At 32.7% G+C, this 19,988-nt stretch overlaps 2 protein-coding genes across 5 annotated transcripts in view; both read left to right on the top strand.

The window, feature by feature from the left end:
- Positions 1–7,121, top strand: part of LOC111641943 (transcription termination factor 5, mitochondrial-like) — a 22,485-nt gene extending 15,364 nt beyond the window's left edge. For all 3 annotated transcript variants that reach the window (XM_023388199.1, XM_023388197.1, XM_023388198.1), the window contains exons 2-4: positions 1,259–1,719; positions 5,052–5,397; positions 5,766–7,121. In XM_023388199.1, the coding sequence (XP_023243967.1) occupies positions 1,292–1,719; positions 5,052–5,397; positions 5,766–6,623 (1,632 nt within the window). In that variant the 5' untranslated portion in view covers positions 1,259–1,291 and the 3' untranslated portion in view covers positions 6,624–7,121. The remainder of the gene's footprint in view (positions 1–1,258; positions 1,720–5,051; positions 5,398–5,765) is intronic.
- Positions 7,122–9,400: 2,279 nt separating this feature from the next.
- On the top strand, positions 9,401–11,571 carry LOC111641952 (beta-galactosidase-1-like protein 2). 2 transcript variants are annotated; one of them, XM_023388206.1, is made up of 2 exons: positions 9,401–9,465; positions 9,540–11,571. In XM_023388206.1, exon 2 carries the CDS (start codon positions 9,580–9,582, stop codon positions 11,461–11,463), a length of 1,884 nt encoding a protein of 627 aa, XP_023243974.1. In that variant the 5' UTR covers positions 9,401–9,465; positions 9,540–9,579; the 3' UTR covers positions 11,464–11,571. The 2 variants fall into 2 exon arrangements, with proteins under 2 accessions (XP_023243974.1, XP_023243973.1); XM_023388205.1 differs by having other exon boundaries at positions 9,412–9,454.
- Positions 11,572–19,988: the final 8,417 nt, after the last annotated feature.

The following is a 19,988-nucleotide window of genomic DNA, read 5'->3' on the forward strand; positions in this document are numbered from 1 at the left end:
AGATTTAATAAAGTTTATTTAAACATGTTTAGGTAAATGTTATTGAACTTTTTTAACTGTAGGTAAGGTTGCATGATCATTCGTAAAAACGACAAACAAAATACAGAGGTATCTTTACTTGACTGAATAAATGCAACTTGCTAGAACAAATTTTTGATTAATAACATATTTTTATTTTGTTCCATAAAAAATTTTTTATGGTAAAAATTTAAAAAATGCAGATGTTGCTGATATTTCAACAAAAATGCTCAAAAAATGACGATACTTTGTAAAAAGAAAATGCCCTCATTTAACTAAAATTAATATTAACACGTCATACAATACTTTTAATTGTGATTGTTAGTTAATTGCACTGCAAATTTGAAAAAATTGTAGATGTATAAATTCTCACTGTTGTCCGTCCATCTGTCTGGATGTGTGTCCTTCCTTAATCTTGAGAATGAAGTTAGATAGATGAAAGCTTAGGGGCAGGAAGCCCCAATTAACTGTACACCATGTTATTTCAATTCAAAAACTTTCCCCTGAACGGAGTTAGATAGATGACTGGCACAACTTTATTGCTAACAAGAAAAGTATGATCTACAGGAGTAAAAACCACTAAAAAATTGTGAACATTGTGATGAAAATTGCAGCCCGGCATTGTGACAATGTCATGATAAATAATTGCTCATCGTTGATTGGAAATAAATTATTGATTGCTTTAGTAAATATATTTCTCTTATTAATGAATCAGAAGAGTATAACTTTTGGAACCTAACTCTGTGTTTTGTACTAGTCATTTGTTTCATATAGCATGGGTTTGCATAACATGGCACTTTTTTAGAATGTAACTACCATGTTATACAAGGGATACCTGTACTCGTATTTTCTAGTTTAGATTTTCGACCAAATTTTAGTTAACAAAAACTTATAGACAGAAAATGACCTCAAGGATGGATATTATTGAAATAAAAACCAGTATATGTATATATTTTTATTTACCATTAATTGTTTAAATAGATTTTTTTCAACTAAAAACTTACCTTTCTGTGGAAAATAAGATGGTTAACTTTATATCACGTAGATGATACAGAACACACACTATATATATATATGATTCAATAAAAATGAATATCATTTTCTTGCAATAAATTTGACAAAACTTCATTGAGTAATAAAACTATTATGAAATGTTTTATATAAATATATAAATGTTTTTGTATAAATATTAATTTTATGTTAATTTATGATGAAAATTCATTTGCTTTTTTCTTTACAGTGTTTTGAATATATTAAGAAAAAGTAACAGAAAATGCATATTATAAGGAATAGAAATGTTTTCGAATTTATTAATCGGACATTGTATAATAATTTGACATTTGTGACATCGGCAAATATCATCTGTGATAAATGTGGACAAGTAGGAGTGTGTAGTGCTCAGTCATCTGATCAGTTTATAGTTAGAGAAGGTAAAACTGGATTATGTTCAAGATATTTGGCTAGTTTCTTGGGATGTTCTCATCTGACTGCAATTAACATTATGGCTGACTGTCCAAGGATAATAACTACTAAACCTGACCATCTACAAAACTCATTAGAAACTTTAAAAAAACATTTTGAGTATTTAGACATTATTAAGAACTCATCGGTACTTGTTCTAAAACCATTTAGAATTGAAGAACTTATTCGAATTTTAGAAGAAATTGGAGTGTCAAAAATTACTGTAAATGAAATTGTAAGGTAAGTTATTTTCATTTTATACTTATGATGTAATAACTTAGAAATCATGTTTTAATTTATATAGATATTTAAATTTAATTTTCATATTCAGTGCATGACTTTACTAGTCCATTTTTTATTTCATAACTTTCTTTTTTGTTTTTGTTTTTCACAAAGCAGCCATTAGCTATGTAGAGTTGTTTAGCTATGTCATTAAAACTATGAAACACACAAATTTCTGGAGTGTGGATTAAATTGTCATAATTCATGTACATTTTGAAGAACATCTGAAATGCATTTATTATGTAAACTGTTTTATGTGGTTTACTTAGTGTTTATATGCCCTTTCTGACATACTTAAGACCCCCCCCATGAGACAGGAATACAGACAGTTACTCTGAATGCTTTATTCAGTGTCTTACTTGAACCGGGCAATCTCACTCTTATACATTAGTCAGGGCTGTCTGTTTTTCACGTCCCTCTCTCTCTGGTGTTGCCAGATCTTCCCGTAACATAACCCCATAAGATCGCAAGCTATTTTCTCTTTTAGAGGTTTCATATTTAAAATATAAAATATACTAACTTTGAATTATTCAATTATTTGAATGAACTAAGTTTTAATTAATAAGATTCAACTTTGTTTTAAATTAAGAACCTATAATATTTGAAAATATTCAAAATATTTTTAATTAAAAAAGATATTGTAAATAAATGTGCAAAGGTGCACACCACAGGTCAGTAGAGTTATCAGTGCACTTTTTGTTCTATTTAAAACTGTTTGTCTTGAAAAAGAAACCTTGTATGGTCAAAAATATTAGCAATATATATACTATATACTTATTTGAATATCTTTTGGTTATTTATTCTGAACTTTTCACACTGAAAAAGCTGAATTTTACTTCACTGATATTGTAAATGGATTTATTCTGTTATTATATGGAGACTGTGGAAGAATTTGAGATAACAATAATGATCTAGATCAGGGCTTCCTAAACTGTGGGTTGTGACCCCAAATGGAGTCGCAAAGCAAAATTGAAACAGTTGAATTTGAATAAACAATTGGATTTTATTCATTATTGTTAAAGTGTAATTTACTTTTATTAATATTTGTAAACTTAAAGCAAATCCTAAAACTGGTTTTTTTTATATATGTATGTATGTATGTATATTTTTTTGCTTGCAAATAAATCAAATAGTTATGGACAATATTTGTATGTCTTTTATCTTATATTTAATACGTGGCCTGTGGTCGTGAAAAATCCTCATAATAAAATGGGGTCATGAATGAAAAAAAGTTTAGGAAGCACTGATCTAGATGAATGGAAAGGATAGAATTTTTGATATAAACTAAGAGATTTTATTTCTGTAAAGAAATCTATTTGTTTTTAATATATCATTCAGTAATTATGAAATATTTTATAATATAATTAACATTTTTTTATAAATTAATTTATTGCATTTAGTTTTAGAATAATTCTGTAATATTATGAAGACTATAATTATGCTTTAATAAACATACTATATACATTAATTTTATGTGGAGAATCCATGACAATCCCTGCAGAAAATTGTAAGAACAAATAACCTACATACACTCTGTGCTTCCAAGGCAGTCATTGAAAGAAAGATAATTACCAGAATGCAGTTTAAAAGTTGTCATTTCAAGCCTTAAGATATTAAAATACTCTTTCTGTTCCATTTATATTAAAAAAATCATTGTAGATATACATATAAATTTATAAATTTAATTACATATAATCATATAAATTTAATAATTATTAAATTTATATGATTGATTGTGTGATAATGTCAATGTTATATTAATGGTAGCTGAAGCATTTTTAATCATATTTTGTATGGGACTGAAGATTAATGTGTGTCTTAATTGCAAGTGTTTATTAGAAAATTAAATGTAAATCCATTAAAATAGGTCAAAGTTGTAAAAGCAATGGATATATAGTTTACCATTGATGTCATTTCTTGCAAATGCATGAATAGATAATTCTCATTCCAGTGAGTTACTTGCCGGGCATCAGCCAGTTGTATAGTGTGAATTAACTTTAATTTGGGATTGAAATTTAAGTATTAACTACCCCATTGCATAATCCAAACAATGTTGCCACGTCTACCGAATTTTCGGTAGATCTACCGATTTTGGGACCGATCTACCGATTGAAGCACCAAATCTACCGAAAAGTTTACGATAATTCAAGAAAGAAATTTTTATTTTCAATGTATCTAAAAATTCTCAATAAAACATTTCTTTGTACCTTCATTTCTTATATATTGTAAGAGACTTTATTGCAAAGATTCTGTCTCGTTTTGTTGAGAATATCTTGTGTCTGCCCCATTCTTCAGCTAATGGAATAGAAAGAATATTTTCGTAAATAAATCTGTTAAACACGAAACACGGAAATAAACTGACTTGTGAGCTCTGAAACAATCACTGGCTTACTTCTTACTAAACAATTAATTGGATAAAAATTACTGTTACGATTTTCCTGTAAAAGATAATTTAATTTCAAAAATAAGAAACAGTGTTAAAAACATACAAACGGAAGATATTGAATAATAATAATTATTATTAATATCCGAAAAATAAAAGGTAATACTGTATTTTGTTAGAAAAATAAAACAAAATGTACCTACTTAATTAGTAAATTATTATTTTTTTACGTAAATGTTCTGTGTTAGTTTTTGTTTTTTATTGTTTTATAGTGTATAATAAAATGACGAAAAAGAATGTTATTGTTTATGTGCAACCTGCTTTCTGCCACAAAAAGTCGATTTACCGAAAAATTACCGAAATCTACCGAAAATTGCCTAATGAATCTACCGATGGCAAGCAAATCGGCGTGGCAACACTGAATCCAAACCACTTTCCAAATTATTGAAAGATAATTTGAAAAGCACATACTTCTAAACTGCATTCTTGTTTTCAATGATTGCCCCAGAGGCATGGGGTGTATGAAGGTTATTTGTTCTTACAATTTTTGGCAGGGATTATGGATTATGGATCGGCAGGGAATACTCGTGGATTATCTGTATAAAATTACATATTTATGCCATTTGAAAAGTGATGTGGATATGTAATTTCATGTGGATAACCTTTGATATATCCACATGAATTTACAGTATTCTAAACTTTTATCATAAAATTTTTGCAAGAATATTGCCTTGACAAATTTTCATAAATTTATAACATATTAGAAATTGAAATGTTAAAAACAATAAAATTTTTAATTAAATAAGAAAAATTAAAAATTTAACAAGAAAATATCTTAATATTTTTTTATGTTTGTTTTATTTAATAAAAAATTGTAATGAAAATACTTTAATAATGATTTTTTCAGATTTCCGTCTATAATGGGTACAAGTGTGAAAACATTAATCAAGGAAGGTATAATAAATAATCATGAAAAAATAATTAAGAACATGATAAAAGAATTAGATGCTCCAGTAGAATTAACTGATTTATGGCAAAGCAGAATACATAAAATATTATGGAAAAAGATTGAAAATATGTCACCCAGATACATTCGAATGAGTATATTACATCAATATTTAGTTTGGAAACTAAAATGCAATAAAAATGAAATTAGAAGCACAATAAACAGATCTTTCTATTCTCGTTGTTGTCATACTTTAAGGAAGACTTTAAACGTGCTCATTAACGATTATAAGTTCTCAGAGAGAGAAGTGAGTAATGATTTAAAAATTCAATTTATATTTTTCTTCTAATTTAATAATTTATGGAATAATAATCATAGAATGCAAGAACACACTCATTTAAATATAAGTATCTTTCAATGTTCAGTAAATCTATCTTCTAAACATATTTTGCAAGCTCTGTATAACTATGAACAATTAATTTTTTATTTAGTACTTTGTTAAATATTTATGAAGCATTAACTATAATTTACAAAGCAGCTATTAATTAGATTTTTAAACATGAAAATATATTTACTTTTAGAAACTCACCTTTAGAAATAAAAATATGTTAACTAAATATTTATTGAATGCATTTTCAAATATAATGTTACTTATAAGAATTTCTTATATTTCAGATACTCCGGAATGCATTTTTGATTAAAGCTAATCCCAACAACTTAAAAAAAATCTTGCAAAATCATCCGGTGCTTGCAGGATTGGATATAAAAGAATGCTTTAAGAAATATCCAGCATTAGTTAATGTTCCAGCAGATAATATTCTAAAAGTTAATAATATATTGAAAGAAAATGGTTTCACTGATACGCAATTGCAAAATCATTTAAGTGTATATCATTACAGTTTTTATAAAATTCAGAAGATATTAAAAGTCATTAATGACAATGCCGATTTAGCATTGAGAAAATTTCATCCAAATTCATTAAAACTCGTGGATAAATACGACACGGCGATAGAACGCTTCTACCATATACAAAGGAAGGGTTTACTCTGTATCTCCTTATCTGCCTTATATAATCAAACCGAACTGGAAAAAACCGATCCTAATGTGAGACAATGTGTAATAGAAATAGCAGAATATTTAGCTTTAGAACTAAATAAAAGCAAGAGGGAAATAACAAAGACACTGGAAATTTATCCAAATACCATATGGCCATCATTACTTAATGCAAAGAAAGTTACCGAATATCTTTTAAGTAACGGAGTAACGAAAGAACAGATTTGGAATGGAATACCTATCGTATTTTATTCACTGGATTCCGTGGTAAAATACTTTAATAAACTTTCTCATTATAAAGTTCAACCACAATGCGATTGGAAAAATCATAAAAATTATATTCAGTTATTATTGTATTTTATAGAAAAAGAATCGGGGATTAATTTAGAAAATTGTAATCTGGAGAAAAATGAAAAACTTATGCTGAAAAGTTTTACGGACGAACATTCCGGTGAAAAAGACTGTAATATATATGATTAAGAATACTTATTTGAATATATTTTATTTGTTTGTGTTATTGTACGAAAAGTGAAAAATACAGTATTGGTAGTGTACGTATTTTGTGATCTGGCACTTTCTTCAATGTGAATAAAATTACCAGATCACACTCAAAATTCCACGACTCTTGGACTAGATTAATTAGGGCTACTACAGAAGTTTTGTGTGCCACTTGGATCTCGAACAGATAAGTCAGTTTCGTGAATGTCGCCAAGAATGCACAGTTTAATAAGATACAAACATTTAGTTTTAATTTCTTGTTTTTATAACACAAGTGTACAATAATGGGCTAGGTGTATTATTGAGCTATTATTATGCAAATTTTCATGATCTGGCAAAATATAAATGGGGAAGGATGCCAGACATTTGACGGTATATTTTTATATTAAATACAGCACTTTATTGTTTTCACAATTCTAGTTGAAAGTTATATTTGTTAAACTTTATATAAATAAAATTCTGTCTTTAGGTATTACTGAATTTCAGAAAATAATGCACAATTTGCCAAGCACTTTTCTTAAACTTTATTCGTAACATTTTCGGGACAAAGGACACAAAAACGTTATTCCGATATAAAACAAGAAGAGCATTTTTATTTTTTACTTTAATTAAAGACATTATAAATAAAATGTAATAATGCACTCGATAGATTATATGTCACGTTATAAAATTTTAAAATCTGGAACACTATTTATTTGATAAAGTTGTATAAACTTCTGATAAATATTATAGATAGTTTAATCTATTATTACAAGTATGCAATTTTGGAATTTATTAACAGCATAATAATTATGCTTTGCTTATTATAGAATGTAGAATAAGGCCAAGGTGATAGAATAATATGAAGTAAAGTATGCTTAACTATATATAGCATAATAATAATAGTAATATGCATTTCCTTGCATATATTTGGCATATTACATTACTGGTGTGTTCCGTGCGATTAGTTCCGTTCGGAAAAATTTATCATTAACAGAGGACATTTCTTTCTTTGTTTTTTACGATGAAACGATTTTACGGGAATTTTAAATTAAAAACGAAAATAATTTGGATGAACCATAATTGTTGATAATTATAAAAGATACATTTTCGGACGATGTGTCGATAGCTTTGTGCGCATTTAAGAACGAGTTAAACAGGGGTCACCAAACTACGGCCCGCTGCCGCACCATGCTACAAGTGAGGCAAAATGTAATTATTTATATGGAAATATCATAGTTTATAGATAAACTTACTATGTAGAAAAATAAAAATAAGGGTAAGTAAAATTGCCGGAAGTGGTCCAATCTGATTTTTGCATCCGACAGTAATATATTTTTTAGGGAAAATCAGTGAAATAAAAAATTCGGCCACTTTTTGCGACTTTGGATATCGGAGCGCTTTAAGTACTTGCAATGAAGTTTCTAAGAAAAACGATTACGAGCTTGCTGCAGCGATCATGTGTGTGTATTGGTAAATAAAGTTGTCGTCTTTATTTTGTGTTTTCACTGTACTGTATTGAACAAAATGGTTATGCGGCCCGCGCTTGTCGTTCTCTGTTATCTGGCCCACCGTGAAAAAAAGTTTGGTGACCAGAGTTAAACGAACTGCACTCGGTGTGCATGCTCGATATCGATAGCGCTTCAAACGAAGTTCACCAAGATAATGTGTCCGGCGATGTTAATGTTTCTAAATCTATTTGAATGTATAAATTGAGAATCAAAAGGTAAAACGAGACAAATAATTATCCACGTTAAGCAATCTAAGAAAAATATTTCGGATAATAATGCACCAGCAACATTTACAACTTTGATTTTAAAAATGACCGGTTTTTATCACAGTAGCGCCACAGCCCTCTATAGCATAATAATCCGCCATTTTGAATCTTAACGTTGGGATTTTTTCTTTTTTTAACTCTCCGCCCTGTGGGCACTAAGAAGGCCTCTTTTAGCAAGCCCATTATGGGTTCCCTAAAATTTTAAAACCCATTTTACAATAAAGTTTTTACCACTCTCCCTTATAATATATGGTGCAAAACAGGCCTTATTTTAAGGTTTTTTCCTACTGCACAAATATCGATTTTCTTTTGGACGAGCCGATAAATCTTAGCGTTAATAAGCTAATAAGCTGTTCTAAAGACACAAATAGAAAATAAGGACAACAACACAAATTACTGCACAATTCGAATTGCCATTACGCATTTTGTGTCCGGTTGCACGTTAGAACACGCTCTAGTGAAAAGCTGTGAATGGGCATAATTTAAAATATATATTGAAATTGTACGAAGAAACGTACCAAACATTAACAAATATGTAACACATTCTTTATAAACCGTACTTATTTCATACGCATAAACCTTAGTTTCTCTGTAATCGAATTTTTGCTCTCTAATAGAACCCAACGTATTCCCGAGCGGTATCTCGTTAAATGATCTATTGTATTTAAAATTATAAGTAAATTATAACACCGACAATCTTAAAAAAAATAAGCAAATAAAGTTGGAAAATTCTCTACGCCATTACTCGCGATCGGCGCGTTAAAAATTGTTCCTAATTAATATAAATGATTTTAATCGACGATTTAAACCGTGGCAAGATTCTCATAATTTTATACATTTTGAAGCCGTGGATAAAAATAATTGTTTTATCGATCTCGTAAATGTCACAAAAACTTATACGAAGTCTGTTATTTTAATTATAATATTTAAAAATGTATTAATATACATAAAAGATTTTAGATGTAGAAATTAAAGATTTTTCTAATAAATTGCTAACGATGTTTGAAAAGTTGGCAACACTTGGAGAATATTTAAAAGGGGTGTGCCACATCATGTGGTATGTAGTCTGTACGTAACTGTATGCTTTATACTATTATTATTATTATTTTACTTCTAACTTCGATATCAATATTTTATTAAAGCTCAAATTTACGTATTTAAAACACGGCTTGTATTGCCACAATGTCTAGAGATCGTCTCCCCACTCTCTACGAGATCTACAGCCACGGAGGATATCGTTCGGGCTTGGAAGCCAGAGAGAATTCGTTTTTTCTGAATGACAAGCCATTTCAGATCATCAGTGGCACTCTGCATTATTTTAGAGTGGTGCCGGAATACTGGGACGATAGACTGAGAAAGATGAAGGCCTGCGGATTGAATAGCGTGGACATTTATGTTCCGTGGAATCTTCACGAAGAATTGCCGGGAAAATTTAATTTCGAAAGAGGTATATGCGACCTGCCTGCCTTTCTGTCCGCGGTTAAGAGCGCAGACATGTTTGTCGTCTTCCGTCCCGGACCCTACATATGCGCTGAATGGGATTTCGGCGGATTGCCCGGATGGCTCTTGAAGGACAAAAATATGGCAGTTAGATCGAATTACCCGCCTTATAAACTCGCGGTTAAAAGGTATTTTACCAGACTGGCAGAAGTCGTCAGAGATTTCTTGTTCGGTGCGAATTTCGGACCGATAATAGCCATACAGATAGAAAATGAATTTAACGAATTTGGTAATGCCAACGAAAACCCAGATGACTTGCAGTATATGTCATTTCTTAAAAATACATTGGAAGAGTTGGGACTCAAAGAATTATTCTTCACTTCTGATGCAGTTTCTCAAATGAATTCTCCTTTCACACTACCCGATGTTTTGATGACTGCAAATTTTCAGATTAGAGTGGAAGAAGAATTATCTGCTCTGAAAAAACTTCAACCCAATAAACCTCTATACGTGGCAGAGTTCTGGTCGGGATGGTACGATCACTGGACTGAAAAACACAATACCTTTTCCGTCGAGGAATATGAAAAAAATTTAAAAATTATTCTGGAAAATAAAGCCTCACTGAATATATATGTATTTCATGGCGGCACCAATTTCGGTTTCTACAACGGTGCCAACGAAGGGTTTCCCAATCCCGAATGTGCTTATTCTCCCACGGTCACCTCTTACGATTACGATGCACCTCTGACGGAATCCGGCGATTACACGCCGAAATACCATGTCACCAAGAAGATTATTTCCGAAATGAGTATTAAAAACTTTACCTGTTTCGTTCCTCCGTTGCCTCTGGAAAGTCAAAAGATGAAAATTCTCGACGTGGGTTTGTCGGGAGTTTTGCATCTTGGCGATATTCTAGAATTTATCAAAGGTATAAAAATGAAAAAAGTAAGACCTATGGAATTTCTTGATGTCTATGATGGATCGGGACAAAATTTCGGAATGACATTATACAGAACTAAAATTGCCGAGGGTGGTAAACTGTCTTTTCCTAACGGAATGGCCGACAGAGCCATTATATTAGTGGATAATAGAAAGGTTGTGGTGTGGGATTGGAAACAGAACACCAGAGAGATACGTATACCTCATCTGGAAAATGGAGATCACTGTTTAGATATTTTGGTAGAAAATATGGGAAGAGTAAATTATGGTGTACCCCTTAAATTAAATTCTCAAAGAAAAGGGCTTTGGAATCCTGTGCTTCTAGAAGAAAAAGAACTTCGTAACTGGTCGGTATATCCGTTACAATTTGATGAAAAATTTATAAATATGATAAGTTGTTCCATTTGGAAGAAAGAGTGTGCGCCTCCCTGTTTGTATAAAGTCGAACTTCATCTGGATTCCGAACCCAGAGATAGTTTTTTGTTTAGTAAAACGTGGAAGAAGGGGGTGGTCTTTGTCAATGGATTTAACTTGGGACGATACTGGAATGTCGGACCACAGCAGACACTCTATTTGCCTGCACCATTATTGAAAGTGGGCAGAAACACTATATATATTTTTGAAATGCACAATAAAATTTTAAGTATTGACTTCTTAGATAAACCAATTTTGAATCAAAGTTGTTGATGTTTATAAATTTGTTTAGAAATATTTTGCATAAAGTTTTATAAATTCGACTTATGTGTAAAAGAAAAATATATTTTTATAAATTTTTTATAGACAGTGCCAAATGGAAAATGCTTTAATAAAAATATTAATTTGTATATTAAATTTCCTGTTTTAATTCTAGAACTTAATGGATTCGAATTCATTAAAAAATTAAAAATGTTACTGTGTATATTTTAACATCTTCAATTAATGTAGTTTAAATAGATGATATTTATATAATTTTAGTGAATTTCTTTGTAAAACAGCAATCAGGTTGTATATATTTGAATCTGAATATATTCTCTATACCTGGCAAATTCACCTATCTTATATCAAAATGACACATTTTTGTCGTCTTTTGTTGCATTGTCGTTATTGATTGACATTTGGTTCGTTCACCTTGGATTATCATCAATTAGAAATTATAATTATCAGGAATCTAACTTTCTAAATATGGACTTTTCGATAATTTATGAGACTAGATTATGCCAGTATTCTATAAAAATTTGTTTCATTATATTACTTAGATTTCCATTATTGCTTTTTTATCTTGTGAAATAACCTGCTAGGCGACCCATGCACTCAGTGCTCAACAGCCAATAAGATTTGTTTATCCCATTGTTTGTCATTCGTGTTTAATTCGGGAAAAAGTGCAAGTGAAGCAATTTGATTATCGGTAAGTGGACCTATTGAGAGTTGTAGACCAAAGGAATTTGCAGATGAGGAACTTAAAGTACTTTTGGAAGATGCCCCACGATGAACCACACGACTGGCAAAACAATTGAAACTGGATCAATCAACAGTCTTGTGGTATCTATGGCCAAGGGGAAGATCCAGAAGATTAGTCAGTAGGTCCTGTATACTTAACAGACTGTCACATTGGGCAATGATTGCCCACATGCATGTTGTTGCTACAGTACTTTCAACAGAATTTTTATGGAAGGTGGTTACTGGAGATGAAAAATGGATCTATTACAACAGTTTAGTTTACAAACAATCCTGAATCAACCCAGGACAGCCATCAACATCCACTGCAAAACAGGATATCCACAGGAAAAAGGTATCACGTATATGGTGAAATATGCATGGAGTGCTTTATTTTAAACTGTTGTAACTAGGTGAAACAATCACTGCACAACAGTACATCAATCAGTTGAGGAAACTAAATGCTGAAATTTATTGAAAATGCCCATGGATGGGAAAAGGACACCATCTAGTCATCTTGTGAATGCCAGACTATGTCATTGCCATCATGAAAACAACCCTTTGATCAGTTAAAGTGGGACATATTCTCTGGAAGTTGCTCCCCAGACTTTCAACTGTTTCACTCAAGGCAATATTGCCTTGCCTAATAGCAGTTAACCATACTAGCATATGTTGAAAATTTCATCTGTGTTCTTCAGCTCAAACCCAGAGTCCTATCACAGGCATTCATTTGTTGCCTGAAAAATGGCAAAACAAATGTCATCTAACAGCCAACATTACAACGAATAAATGTGTTCGGGTTTCCTGACAGTGTATGTCTCATTTCTCCTTCTAACGGCAAAAACTTTTGCATACCTGATATTAAGTTGTTCTTTCCATTATTTAATATAGCCCTTTTTTTTTCTTTATGACATTATGAATTTTTTTAATGAATTTCAAAGGTTAGTCTGTTGTATGTATAAACATTTACATTCAACTTTTGTATAATTCAACAAAAAACTAAAGAGAAATGGAATGATGGGACAAGCATTGTAACACAAGAGAATTCTGACGTGGGGTTGAGTGCCTCCTGGGAGGACTTTCTACAAGAAATTAGGCCCTATTTGTGTGTTATATATGTAAAGAAAGTTCCATTGTCAATCTTTTGGTTGGCACAAACCGACAACTGGCAATTGGTAGTTTCTCGTCAACCATGGGCCTAGAAAGAAATGATATAGAGATAATGGAATCCACAACTTTCATTGTCAAATCAATTAAAATTTAGATTACTTAGTCATTATTTTTAGAAATTAAGCAAACAAGATTTTTGAGAATGATCCATTTAACTGAGTAATCAGATTTAGTTTCCAGCAAGTAAGACAGAATTTTCAAAAAATTTATGTCCAATGGTCAAATCTCTTGGGTGTGGAAGAAAAACCCAGTATTACTTCTCTCAGAGATTGAGAAATGTGTGCATTATGTACAGTACATTACCTATTCAGGTTATGCATGGAAACTATACATGGGATAATATCAGAAAACAACATGAATATTCATTGTTATAATGTTCTTTATGCAAACCATCTCTACATTGGGCTGGAACTTTAGGAATTTTTAGTTTAACCTGGATATTTTGGGCTTTGTCCCTTACCACTCAACCACTCATTTTAGAATTTGAACCCACAACAGACACAAGAAAAAGACTTTCTTAGTGTTAATCATCCAAATAATATTTTATTGTATTCATACTATATTGAATACAATAAAACAATCCTACTTAATCAATAGTAAACTAAATCCATAATTCTTTTGGTAACAAGATAAATTAAAAATTATGAAAATTGTTGATTTTATTTATAGTTATAACAATTTGAAAAAAAGCAATGATATTTACAAATAAACAAATCAATCTAACAATCATTGGTGTTATAATGTTTACAGTAACATATTTGTATTATTAGCACTTGATTATTTCTTTATTTCTTTTTTTAATTAAGATCAAATTCTTAAAAACAAATATCTCAATGATTCTTGAATTTAAAGTTGATGATGATGATAAATGTAAATGAATAGGTCACTGTTTCCTGAACAAAGCAATTACCAGGAAAAATCCTGTTCCAAGGGTGGCACTATTTTGAAATAGAGACTTGGAATAGAGTAACACCTGAAACAGTCCATATTGCTGGAGCCACACAGTCCTGACAGGAAAACCATGTGGTAGAAGAGCTGACATGTTTTGAAACTTCTGTCAGCTCTTCTACCACATGATTTTCCACATTTTAAGCAACAGCATCATTGAAGCATCCCTTAACTTTAGAAGAATTTTTAAACTTGGCAATTTACCCAACTTTTGAAGAAAGAAACACAGGAGAACCTTAAAGCTGTACACTACTCTGAATATTCTGATTTGGATGATGAGACTGAAGTGCAACTCCACTATCTGCTAAAGAAAAAGAGAGCAATAGAATAGTAAGCCTTCCTAGAAGCATGCTTTTGACCCTGATGTAATGCAGGTACCATGTTTATACTGTAACTGATATTATTGATGAAATCAGCAAACATAAAAAAGCAATAGTAATTAATATCAGATTTCTTTGAAAATAAATCATTTGTATATACTTGCAGTGTAGGTACATTTTACTTGTTCACTTCAATTCTTATTTCTGCTGTAGAGGTGTATTTACATGTTATACTAATTCTCTCTTCTTTAGCAGTGCACATTTTTCTAATTTCAAAATAGTGCTACCCTTTTATAGTGTCAAAAAAAAAAGCAGGAAGACAGACACTGGCATACTAACACTTCATAATCCAACATATCTCATTCGGTACGAACTTCACTCTTTGAGCTGCAATTTGAAGTTGTATAAATCCCCACTGTCGTCCGTCCATCTGTCCTTCCTTAATCTCAAGAACAGAGTTAGATAGATGAAAGACGAGATCAGATATGGAAACCTTTGGGCAGGAAGCCAAGATTAACTATATTTGAACTTCCAATGCAATCCGGAAGTCACATTATTTCAATTCAAAAATTTTTCCCCAAAAGGAATTAGATGACTGGCACAACTCAGTTGGTAAAAGAAAAGTATGATGTACAGTCAAGACACTGTTAATTTGAAGGTGGAGAGCACATATTTTAAATTAATTAAATAAATTAAAACTATGATTAAAAATTGCAGCCTGGTATTGTGATTAGCCCTTAACTATCCTGACCCAACAAAATATTGGAACAGCTGGGAGTGACAAGTTTTCTGAGACAACACTCTAAACTGGACATGTTTGTGTGCCCAATTAAGAAAGCTTTCACAAGTTAGAGAGAAACCTATCCAAGTTGGACATTTGTGGTTCCAAATTTATGTAGAAATCTGAGCTGGACACAATGGTGGCCACGCATAAAAGTGGAGCCAACAATGTCCAGCTTAAATTTTATTTACAATTTCCATTCTTCAGGGGTGGATCTGGGGGATGCACAGGGCTCAGCTGCACCCTCCCCTTCTGGGGCATAAATTTTGTGAAGCATATTCTCTTCTTTCTGCACCCCTCTAAAGATTTCTGGATCCACTATTGGCATTATTATGTTCTAGCATTTTTACTCTGTAGAAAGCTTGGAAAAATATTCCCTCCATTCATTATAAGAAATAATTTGATTTTTCCCTTTCTTCCATTTATTTCTAAACATAATAACTATTTTCCAGAATGATTAAGTTTTGGGTGTAAATTTCAATAAGGCACTTCTAATATCCAAATGTTTTTGACAACAATGACTTTATTCATTTAATTTATTCTTACAAATGCATTTCAGAATAATGTCTAATACACCCAGATCGCATAATTAAAAAAACTTGTTAAAAGACCACTCCTGTATCAATAATGTTAAAATGAACAATTTTAAACATTTGCTGTTTCACACTATTTGAACTGTAAAACGGTTAAGATGGTTCGAACGTCAAAATGGAAATTTAAACGATGTTTCGATTTACTAAAGTTATTTGGTTAATACTGAAAAAATTATAATTATAGAAAACACTTTTTGACGTTTTTTTATTTGTGAGTATAGCCTTAGTTATATAATGTTTTGTTTTTGTTTTGTTTAGTTGTTAGTGTATCTAAATAGGTCCACACACGACCTTCTCAACTAAATTGTGATCCAAGAAAGCAACGGGAAACTACTTGGATTATTCTTCCCTTGTAAACTTCATTGATGGCAAGCAAAATAAACCACGGTCCCGAGTTCCGGCGTCCCTTAAATGGGACAGGGGTGCTAAGAATCTCCGAGCTTGCATCGAAGAATTCTCTAAAAATAGCTACATGGAACGTCAGAAGCCTACTACAGCCAGGAAAACTAGCCAACGTTTTACAAGAAATGGAACGCATCAACATAAACATACTCGGTCTAAGCGAAACTAAATGGCCTGGAACAAAGAAGTTTATATCAAACGACCACCACGTCTTCTGTTCTGGAGGAGAAGAGAACACCAAGCAGACGTACGGCGTCGCTTTCGTTGTCCACAAACAACTGGCCAACAAAATCACCAGTTTCATCCCAATATCAGAACGAATCGCACTAATACAGTTAGCAGGTAATAAGATCAACCTGAACGTGCTCCAGGTCTACGCACCTACAGCGAACAAAGACGATCAAGAAATAGAATCGTTCTACGACCAGCTAAGCAACACCTTAAAGCCGTTGAAGAAGCAAGACATTACGGTCATCCTCGGTGACTTTAATGCCAAAGTCGGTCAAGGAAAACTACAAAACATAGTCGGAGAACATGGCTTGGGGACACGGAATGAACGAGGTGACAGGCTTGTACAGTTCTGTCAAGAAGAAAAATTTAGCGTCGTAAATACTTGGTTTAAATTACCTCCTCGACGACTGTACACCTGGACCTCGCCACAAGACGCTGACAACAATATCGTCAGGAACCAAATTGATTACATCTTAATTAACATCAGATATAAGTCAAGTGCCCTCAGGGCAAAAACGTACCCTGGAGCTGACATATCATCAGACCATAACCCAGTGACAGTAACACTACGCCTCAAACTGCGATCAGCAAAACACACAAGAGCAACAAAAAGATTTGATCTGGAGAAGCTGAAGAATAATGCCTTCAGGCAACAATTACAGTTGCATCTCAACAATTCAATCAGATCGATCGAAGCAGCAACAACAGACGTACAAGCGTTCGGGAGTTCACTGAAACAGTGCATCAACGAAACAGCAGAAACCCTGCTGGGACATCAGGCACCGAAAAAGAAACAACGGTGGATGACCCAGCACATTCTAGATCTAATGGACAATCGGAGAACACTCAAAAGTGATAACAACCGGGAAAAATACAAAGAAATACAACAAAAGATCAAACAAGAAATACGAAAGGCGAAGGAAAAATGGATGGAAGAGCAGTGTGCAGAAATTGAAAATCTAATCAAGAAAAATGATAACTTTAACCTGCACAAGAAGCTCAAAGAAGCTGGAAGCATCTACAAACTGACTCCTATCCCAAGCTTATATACGGACAACAATCAACTTATATTAAGCAAACAAGCCAAACTTGACACCTGGAAGAACTACATATACAATCTGTTTCGCGCCAATAGAAAACCAGCAGAATTGCAACAAGTGCAGGAAGACAATCTCCACATACTAACATCTGAAGTGGAACATGCCATTAGTAAAGCAAAGCCAGGCAAGGCCTGTGGACCTGACCAGATTCACGTGGAACTGCTGAAGCAGCTGGACTACAACAACATCCAACAACTAACAAAATGGTTCAATCAAATCTACAACAACAATGTTATTCCATCTGACTGGCTCCAATCAATCTTTGTGGCCCTACCAAAAAAGGCTACCAGCCGAAAATGCGAAGACTTCAGGCTGATCAGTTTAATGAGCCAGGTGCTAAAAGTCTTCCTCAAGGTGATTCAGCAAAGAATAAGATGTAAATGCGAACGTGCACTAGGAAACACACAGTTTGGCTTCTGCAGGGGGCTGGGCACCAGAGAGGCAATTTTCTGCTTACAAATACTGCTACAGAGGTGCTATGAACATCAAAAAGAAGTGTACATATGTTTTATTGACTATGAGAAAGCCTTTGACTCAGTGGACCACGGCCGCCTAATTAATCAACTGAGAAAACTTGGGCTTGAAACTAACGATATCAACTTTATCACCACTCTCTACTGGAATCAAACAGCCCGGCTCCGCTATGACAACGACCTGACAGACCCAATCCCAATACAAAAAGGCGTCCGGCAGGGCTGCCCATTATCTCCCATTCTTTTCAATATCTATTCGGAAATGATTTTTGACCAAACACTGGCCGACAGGGAGATCGGCATAAAAGTTAATGGACACTACATCAATAACCTAAGATATGCCGACGACACAGCATTAATAGCGGATTCCGAACAAGATTTACAGACTATCTTGAATGAAGTGAACACAAAAAGTCAAGCATGGGGTTTACGAATCAACAAAAAGAAAACAAAGGTGATGAAGGTCAGCAGGACTCCTAGCGAAATCACGATCAAATTAAATAACGAAAAGTTGGAGCAGGTACACCGCTTCAAGTATCTTGGAGTACTAATTGATGACCAGCTGAATCACGAGACCGAAATCAAGAGCAGAATCGAACAAGCCAGGCAGGCATTTACCAAATGGAAAACACTCCTTACCGACAGAAGCTTGAATATCATGCTCAAATTACGCACATTGAAATGCTACATCTGGCCAATTCTACTCTATGGTGTAGAAACTTGGACTCTAACAGCAGCCACTACAAAAAAGCTCCAGGCCTTCGAAATGTGGCTCTACCGAAGAATGCTGAAAATTCCGTGGACGGAAAAGATAACCAATGCACAGGTCTTGCAGTACATGCACACGGACCGGGACCTGATCAAAACCATCATCAGCAGGAAATGCAAATACCTAGGCCACATTGCTAGGAACTACCAAAAATACCATCTACTGCCACTCATCCTGGAGGGCAGGATTGAAGGCAAGAAACGTCCAGGTAGACCAAAAACGGCCTGGCTAGATAACATCAACACCTGGTTTCACATGACAACAGCACAAGTTCTACACACAGTGCTAGACAGAGAACAATATCAAAATGAAGTCGCAAACGCCATTCGGCAGCATTAAAGAAGAAGAAGAACTGTAAAATATCAGAGTAACATTTAATATGGATACAGGAGTGGTCGTTTAACAAGTTTTTAAATTATGCGATCTGTATATTTGAATTTAAAAAATTGTCAAAAATATTTTAAATTAATTGGCACCAAACAGGGAATAAAAATATACATTGTTCTGAAATGCATTTGTAACAATAAATTAAACAAATAAAGTAGTCATCCTCAAAAACCTTTGGATGCTAGAAGTGCCATATTGAAATTCTCAAATTTGTAAGGTTTACAAAAGAAAGATTTTCTATCAAGCCAGAGTTTACACCATTTTAGGCCATTTTATATGGTGTCATGTAGTCACATAGAAAGATATAAAGTCATTTTGTAGTATATTCCCAAGGAGAGCTACTGAGCAGCTCTCCTTGGAACTATACTACAAAATGACTACATAGATTCCATCATTTTCTCATCAAATATTTTGAAATTACAGTATTCATTTGAAAAATTTATAGGTTTTAAACAATTTTGAATGAATGTTTCAATCTGCTATCTTTATCAAACTTAATTTTTGGTATCATTTGATATTTAGTTTTATTTAACATTATTAACTCAGATTTATTATCAATCTTGTTTTGCTGTTTAATTGATGACATAAGAAATGGTCAAAGCATCATAATGTAAAACTAAGGCTT

Source organism: Centruroides sculpturatus, unplaced genomic scaffold (assembly GCF_000671375.1).
Source record: "Centruroides sculpturatus isolate CEXI.00-Female unplaced genomic scaffold, Cexi_2.0 scaffold1126, whole genome shotgun sequence".
Classification (NCBI taxonomy): domain Eukaryota; kingdom Metazoa; phylum Arthropoda; class Arachnida; order Scorpiones; family Buthidae; genus Centruroides; species Centruroides sculpturatus.